The sequence below is a fragment of the Phaseolus vulgaris genome, chromosome 9 (genome assembly GCF_051622355.1).
Source record: "Phaseolus vulgaris cultivar YP4 chromosome 9, ASM5162235v1, whole genome shotgun sequence".
Taxonomy (NCBI): domain Eukaryota; kingdom Viridiplantae; phylum Streptophyta; class Magnoliopsida; order Fabales; family Fabaceae; genus Phaseolus; species Phaseolus vulgaris.
Genome location: NC_143506.1, coordinates 6153702 through 6162346, shown reverse-complemented (window position 1 = coordinate 6162346; position 8645 = coordinate 6153702). Strand labels below are relative to the sequence as shown.

Sequence of the window (8645 nt, the reverse complement as noted above, 5' to 3'; positions counted from 1 at the left end):
GATAAAGTCATATCTGCTGAATTACCTCACCCAAATTTGTATCTAAAATAGTTCAAAGTTGTTAAAAGCTACATGATACATGGACCATGTGGAGTGGCTAAATTAAATTCATCTTGCATGAAACAAGGTAAATGTTCAAAATTCTTTCCCAAAAAGTTTACATGTGTAACTATTATTGATGAAGACGGATATCCAATCTATAAACGTCGGAATAATGGAATTTTTGTGGAAAAAATGGTATCCAAATGGATAATAGCAATGTTTTTCCATATAGTCCCCATCTTCTTATGAGTTATCAAGCACATGTGAATACAGAATATTGCAACAAGTCAAATTCTATCAAATATATTTTCAAATATGTCAACAAAAGGTCTGACAGGGCTACAATGAAAATTATCAATGGGAGTACACAAGATGTTGATGAAATCAATAATTATTATGATTGTAGATATTTATCTCTGTGTGAAGTTGTTTGGAGAACTTTTGGATTTGACATACATCATAGATGGCTAGTTGTACAAAAGTTGTCATTTCATTTACCGAAGCAACAATCAATTATGTTTAAAGATGATGATAATCTTGATCAGGTATTTCAAAATAATGAATCTATGAAAACAATGTTTCTCGGTTGGAAACCAAGGAAGCAATGTCAAAACATTGGTAGACTCACCTATGTACCACCTGGATCTGGAGAATTTTATTACATGAGGATATTGTTAACTATTCAAAAAGGTTGTGTTGACTATACTAGCATCAGGACAGTAAATGGGCAAATATTCAATACATATGAAGAAGCTTGCTATGCACTAGGGCTATTGAAAGATGACAAAGAATTCATTGATGCAATAAAAGAAGCAAGTGAATTAGCTTATGGTCATGAACTCAAGCGTCTATTTTGTTTCATTATTGTTCATGAATACAATATCCAAACCGGATGTGGTTTGGAATGCTTCTTGGAAATTTTTGTCAGACGAAATTTTATACCACAAAAGAAAGGAGTTACAGTTGCCAGGTATTGATTTTTTAAAATGCAAATTTTAATTACATAGTTTCAACTAAAAATTATGAACGTGTTTCATAAATTTTAGGTCATCGGATTGAGGATAAAAAAACTACATGATCTTTGCCTATTAGAAATACAAGAGTTATTAATGGCAAATGGCAGGTCATTACAAGAGTTTGTTTGTTTGTCACAACTTGATCCTTCTCATTCATCTTTCTTTCAAAATAGCTTTATTATGGATGAACTTAACTACAACAAAGATGAAATGGTAAAAGAGCATACATCATTGTTGAAATGTCTCACTGCTGAGTAACTAAATGTTTATGAAAACATCATTTCATCAGTTGTCTCTGAAAAGGGTGGTTTCTTCTTTCTATATGGTTATGGTGGAACAAGCAAAACTTTCATTTGGAGAACATTATCTGTTGCAATTATATCTGCACGAAAGATTGTGTTGAATGTAGCATTGAGCGAAATTGCTTCTTTATTGCTTCCTGGAAGGAAGACAAAACATTCTAGATTATGTATTCCTATTTTAATAAATGAAGACTCGACTTGCAACATAGCTCAAAGAAGTCATAAGGCCAGGCTTTTAATTGAAACAAAATTGATTATATGGGATGAAACATCAATGATGAATCGAATGTGTTTTTGAAGCCTTTGACAAAACTTTGAGAGATCTTATGAGAACAGTGCATGAAGAAAATAGTAAGAAACCATTTGGTGGGAAGGTTGTGGTCTTGGGAGGTGATTTCAGGCAAATATTGCTAGTTGTAAAAAAAGCATCAAGATATGATGTTGTGAAGTCAACAATCAACTCTTTTGGCTAAGTTGTTAAGTCTTAAAACTTTCTCAGAACATGAGATTAAAACATGCAAAATCTAATGAAATTGCAGAGAATATCAAAGAATTTTTTGATTGGATCCTGAAAGTTGGAGATGGTAAAATTGGTTTTAGTGTGTGCTTGGATTGGAGGGTGGCATTGTAGCCGCAGATGGGTGAGGGGGTGCCACCCCCGTTTGGATCTGTTGATGGTGGAGGTGGAGGGTGAGGGTGAGTGGAAAGTTGGACAAAATGAGGGACCTCTCATAAGTGAAGAGAAAGGAGAGTTTGTGGGAGTGAAAGCCACGTAGGACCACTGCAAAGACATTTGTGCCCTTAGTTTTGCTGCTTTATTTTGGACGTATATGGCATGGCGTTACCTGAGGAAGCATGCATGCACATTGGAGCAAGTTTTTCCAGCAACGCGCATGAGATTCTTGACTTTGGTTCAAGATATTCTTTGACCAAATTCAATGCGAAATGAATGTATAATTGAGTTGGTGAGAGAGTGGATGGATCATAATAAAGACTGATGCACCATTATATAGTTGCTTCCGAAGCTCACAAAGCACATAACACATTCAAATCATCTTAGACAGTTCTTCATTCATTTAGAGGGCTTTGGAGAGGGTCGTGGGTAAGCATAGTGGTAGGAGAGTGATTTTTGTTCTTCATCTCTGACCTCAGGTGAGCTTTCTGTTAATTTTGTTTCATGCATAACCGATTACCACTGAAAAGCAACGTATACCATAATCGATTATGTAGTTAAAAAACAGTTGATAATTGATTATGCTCATGACATAATCGATTATCTGTAAAGTTTTTCGCAACATAATCGATTATGGGGTCTATGCAAACGTGAACATAATTGATTATCTATGACCATAATCGATTATGTTGTTTTTTTAACTACATGAATAATTGATTGTGTCTTAAAAGTTTGGATAATCGATTATGTGGTGTTTTTAAGGGAAGTGATAATCGGTTATGTTTATTATTTTTCCAGATTTTTTTATTTTGTGTTTTTTATTTAATATTTGAATGGTTTTTTTTCAGGCACAGTTTCATCTTGCTTAGACTTACATTGTGTTTTGGTTTTGTTCTGCTCTCTTAAGGTATGTGTGTTTTTTTTAAATTGTGTTTGGATGTTTATTTTTGTTTGGAATTTAATTTGTTTAAATTATTTTAAAGTACTTATTCATGTTAATTAGTTTGTAATTTTAGATGTGAATGTTAATTACTTTGTATTTATATTTTTCATGTTCAACATTAATGAATTGTTATTTTTATTGTTATTTTTGTCGTTGAACATTGACAAATTGTTATTTATATTAAGGTTTTATGATAGTTTTCATTGTACTTATTTAGATAATGATATTGTTTTCAATGCAACTTTTATAACATTTTATTTTTATTATGCATAAATAATATTTGGACAAATTAACATGTCTTTATCTCTTTCCAGATCAAATGTAATGACTTTATATTATATATTTTGACAACTAGTTAATATTCATGCTATGTTCTAAATATCTATTTTTTTAAAATATATTCATTTTGTTATTGATAATAATGGAAATCATTATTAAAAATAATGTTATATATATATATATATAACATAACATAATTTAAACAATCATAAATAATATTAAAGTTATGTAAATAAATTAAATTAAGTAAATAATAATAATAAAATGTTAAATAATAAAATTATACTTAACTTTTAAATTATAATTCATTATTTCTTTCAATTTTACATTTTTTTTTTGTTTTATTTATAAATGAATCTTTAAAATATTTTAATTAACTAAAATATGCAAAAAATAATAATCATTATTTATTCTTCTTTTATATACAAGAGTAAAATTGTAATCTTACAACTTTTACTATTAAAAAATAATTTATAATATTCTTACAACCATCATATCACTCACCAATTTCAATAAATTTTCATCACACATCCACTCTAACATACCCCAATCTAAACAACCTCAACTTTCCACTCCCCCACACCCTCTAATCCAAACAAAGCCTTAATGAAAATGGTGAGTGTTCAGTGAAAATCCCACATGATCTATTGATTGAGGCCACTGAAACCCCTTTGTTATCATTGGTTAATTTTGTTTATCCTAATTCTTTTTACTAACATGATGTCTCTTGGGTACTTAGAGGATGGAGAAATACTTTGTCCCACAATTCAATCAGTAGAGCAAGTGAATTATTTTATTTTATCTCTATTAAGTGCTTAAGAAATAACTTATCTTAACTCGGATACACCTTGCCAATCAGATGAAGACTAGGAGATTCAAGGGGAATGGTTCACGTCTGAATTCTTAAATGAGATAAAATGTCTAGGGATACCAAATCATCGCCTTAAGTTGAAAATTGACGTGCCTATTATGCTTTTGAGAAATATTGATCAAGCCAATGGTCTTTGTATGGAATAAGGTTGCAAGTTATTGTTTTGAGTAAAAATGTAATTCGTGCAACAGTTCTAACAAGAAAAAACATTGGTGAGAAAATATTGATTTCAAGAATGAATTTGATCCCTTCAAATGCAGGTATGCTCTTTAAATTCCAAAGAAGACAATTTCCAATAGCTTTATGTTTTGCAATGACAATTAATAAGAGCCAAGGTCAATCATTGACAAAAGTTGGTATATATCTTCCACGTCCAGTTTTCACACATGGACAGTTGTATGTAGCTATCTCTAGTGATGGCAAATTCATGGAGCTCTTCTCGGAATCATGTGAAAAATGGGTGCGGAAGCTATGGATTGAGATGTGCAAGATCCTCTTAGGAGCTATGGTGATCTTGAAGGTGCATGATGTGTATGGAAGTAGGGAGGTTCGGCCAACCCTATGGTAGGTGATGAAGGTGAAGATTAGATCCTAGAAACTAGGGAAAAGCAAAGTATGGCACAATGTTGGCAGCATAACTTTACTCTCATTAATCTTCCAAAATACAAGAGATGGCTTCTCCTTTTATAGCCAAGGAGGCCGTAAATCCTAAGCTAATTACACATGAAATGTGAGCAAAATGAAATGCAAATGAGAAGGCACATGGCACATGGCCGGCCAAGTAAGCAAGCTTCTAGAATTACTTTGGAAACTAAGGGTTGCTAAGGGTATCTTCCTCTCTTCACTCACCCTATGGCAAGCAAAGAGTTGCTCTACTTTCATCTCCCAATCTAGGTATACTTCTACATATTCCTTACCATAGAAATGGGGTAGGTCTACCGTTACTTCCCTTGGGCTCTCTTCCTCTCGTCTTCTATTTCTCCTAGGGGGTGGTTGGTAGTAATCATGGATTCTAAGGCTTCCCTCCCCTAGAGAATCATTACTTTTAGATGCATGAGTAGGAGTTTTTTATTTTTATTTTTGTGATTTCTCTTCTTGTGCTTTAGTCAACTCATTAATTTTATTCTCATTCTCCAATTGTCTAAATGAAATCAATTGCACAGCTTGTGAAACTTCTTTTAAAAGAGTTTTTATAGATTTTACTTCACTTTCAATAGACTTTGTAGAATGAGAAGAATAAGACATGACTAGAGCTTTGTGTATACAAGTATTTTACCTTGAGAAAATTTAGGAAAGTCAAAGAAGGTAGTTTTCTAGGTAAGGGAGGTGAGTCACAGAGGACTACTTAAGTACCAAGCCTTTGCCTTAGCCAAAAACTATCCCTCAATGTCTTCACACAAAGCTTTCTCTTAGTAAACCACTTAGAACACAATTAAGTTGAGAAATCAAATTTTAATGCAAGAAAAAAATGCAAGCTAACTAATTAACCAAGCAAGGATTAACAAAGCTAACAAAGCAATACAATTGCATAAGCGAAACTAATTAAGCAATAAAAAACAATTAACAATTGCTAAACTAAATAGTTCTACACTAGTCGGCCCTAGGTGAGGCTTCTTGGACACTTGGAGCCCTTGAAGACACACTCACCATCTAATCACGTAATTAAAGAAGTAATTAACACAAGTTAAGTTGTAAAGAAAATTAAGAAAACTCCCTTTGTTGATCTTTTTTTGCTATTGGCACTTCTGATGGAGATCAAGCCCAAGAGAACATGGAGGCCACTCATCAAGCTCAAGAAGAGGTGGAGGCACAAATGGAGGATGCCCATGGAGGTCAAAGTCCACCTCAAAGGATTACAAGAAGCATGTTCAAAGCCTTGGGAGCAAGAGGACATTTATTTTCTCTTTTTGTAGTGTCTTTAGTTGAAGGTGCTTAGAGGGAAACCTTAGAAACCTCTTTTGTTATAGCATCTTTTAGGTTTTAAATAGGACCTTTAGGGGGGTGTATTAGTAGATAGGTGTAGGTGTAGTTTTTGGGAGGTGTCATAGTAGAAAAAGGTCACACCTCCCATGTGACTTGTTTTTGGTGGGAATTTCAAATGAGTTTATTTGAAATTTCCCACCTATTTTTCAGCACCTTAGGCTATAAATAGAGGTGCTTCCTTTGTAAAATTCAGATTTGAATTTTATCTAAAGAAACTATACTCAAAATTGGAGTGAGCATTTGGAGAGCTTTGAGCTTCTTCTCTAGTCTTATCTTGAAGGACCATGGTTTCCTCAAGTGGCGGCTTCCACACTCATCTAGGAGCATCCATTCTTCTAGTGGCGTGATCATCCAACCATTCCTCCATCTTCATGAGCATTCTCTTCTCCTTCCTTTCTTCTTCTTCAATTTGTTCTTATTGCCTTGAGTTTTGAGTTGTTTTTGTTTCGGTTCCTTTAATTTTCCAGCACCTATTTTCTGTTTAGTTTTTAAATTCTGTTCGGTTCTTTTGTTTTGAAGTTCAATTCTGTTCGGTTTGTTCTTTTCCTTCTCCTTTGTTGATTCAATTTGACAATATTTGGTTCATCCAAATGAGTTTGGGATTTGGTACTTGTTTTGGTGAGTTCTTGATCTTAGAACTATGATCCAACTTCTAAGAAAGTGCCTCTACATTTTCCAGCTCAAGGTGATTCCTCAAAGTGTCAAGAATCTTGTTCTATGTGGCTATTGGAATCACATCATGTGGTATCATGAGTCTTAGGTTCATTCTTGTTTAATTGTTGAGTTGTGTGCACTTTATTTCAAGAGCTTTTTAATTTCTTGCAATTTAAGTTTCTGTTTTAGAATTTTAATTGAGTTTTCTTGCTGTTTTTCTTTTGCTCCAAGTGTTTGAGGAAAGGTTTATGGCACTCATAATTCTTATGAGTATGGTTGCTCTTTTGGAATGGCATTATCCTTCCTAGAGTTTACCTTAAGCTTCCTTTCATTTGTTACAATTTGTGTTGTGTCTTTTAATTTTTGAATCATGTCAAGTTGTGTCTTAGTCATGTTATTCCATATATGTCATTACTTCTAGTAGTACTTTTATTGTTTTGATTGTTTCTTGCTTTGGTGTCATATAATTTTCTGAATTGATGTTGATCCTTTGTGCATTTTCTTTTTAGAATTGAGTTCATACTTGTATTCTAGACCTATACAAGTTCCACTACATCATTTTCTATTATGTCTTTGCTAGTTCATCATCCTGTTTTTTTATTCCTATTAGGATTCCTTTGTTTCTGAAAAAAGTGCTTACTGTTTTTCCTTATTGCAACTGATTTACGTACTGTAAAATTCTGAAATTCTGGATTTGAGATATTCAAAGTGTTAGAAAAGAATAGAAAAAAGAATAATTCAAAAATATGAAGTACACAAAAAATGATAAATAAAATAAAAAAAGTGTACATTTCTGCCGAAAAAAATACGGTAATCTGGCAGCGATTTTGAAAAATTTATTTCTCTCAATTGGCTTACTGTTTTTAATTGATTCCAGTGCCATTTTTGAGTTAACATCTTTAAGTTTCTGTGGTATAAATTTCATAATCCAGTTCGCTCTACAACGTTCCAGTTAAATCAGTGAATATCAAACACAGTTTGCATTAAAAAAAAATTTCCAGTAGCTAAATTTTTTTGTTTTCTTCATCTACTCTAGTGCTTTTCCTTAGGTATTCTTTTGTGTGCCTACTTTTCTCATTGAGTTCTTTATTTTCTTGATTGTCTTTCATTCTTACTCTTTGAGTTTGTCTTACACATAGTTTTCCTTTTGCAATTACCTTTCCTTGCTTATACCTTTTCTTGTTTGTCTTTATTGTTTCATTGGTTTTGTGGTGGTTTGCTCTTAAGATTGGTGTGCTTGCTTTGACATATTTCATTTGAGGATTCCAAGGCCTCAAGATCAGATTGGTGCAAGAACATTATTTCTTTGAGAGTGATATCTTTTCAGCCTTAAATTCACTTCGGCAGTTTCAATTGGAAAGCTCACTGTTTTTGCTAATTTTTAACTTGTTTGCTGTTTTGTGTGTTTGCTGTTTTTTAATTACAAATGGCTGGATCTTCAAGTGATGCATCCTCCAAGCAGAATTCTCCTTCCAAAGCTTCAATTCTTGGTGAATTACATGAAGCTCAAAGAACAATTAGAAGGTTGGAAGAGAAATTGCAAAAGATGGAGGTCAAACAAACTAGACCATCTCCTTCTATCCATGATGGACATCATTCTCATAGACCATCTTCAAGAGCTTCTTCAAATGATGTTGGCCGTGAAGATGAGCATAGGAGAAGGAGACCTCCACCCCAAGTCCATGGACAAAGACATCATCACCAAGGGGAAAGAATTCACTACGGCAATGGCTTCTACCATGATGCAAAGTCCAAGCTTCCTTCGGTCAAACTACCTTGTTTTAATGGTTCTAGTGATCCAAATGTGTATTTAGATTGGGAGGCTAAGTGTGAACAAATTTTTGAGATCCATGAGATCCAAGATGAGCATAAGCTCAAGCTA

The 8645-nt window shown here is 33.2% G+C and overlaps 1 protein-coding gene across 1 annotated transcript; it reads left to right on the top strand.

Annotated features, from left to right (window-relative positions):
* Positions 1-245: 245 nt before the first annotated feature.
* Positions 246-1991, top strand: LOC137822113 (uncharacterized). The gene is made up of 5 exons (XM_090295626.1): positions 246-1012; positions 1166-1271; positions 1362-1527; positions 1661-1750; positions 1900-1991. Exons 1-5 carry the CDS (start codon positions 246-248, stop codon positions 1989-1991), a joined length of 1221 nt encoding a protein of 406 aa, XP_090151752.1.
* Positions 1992-8645: the final 6654 nt, after the last annotated feature.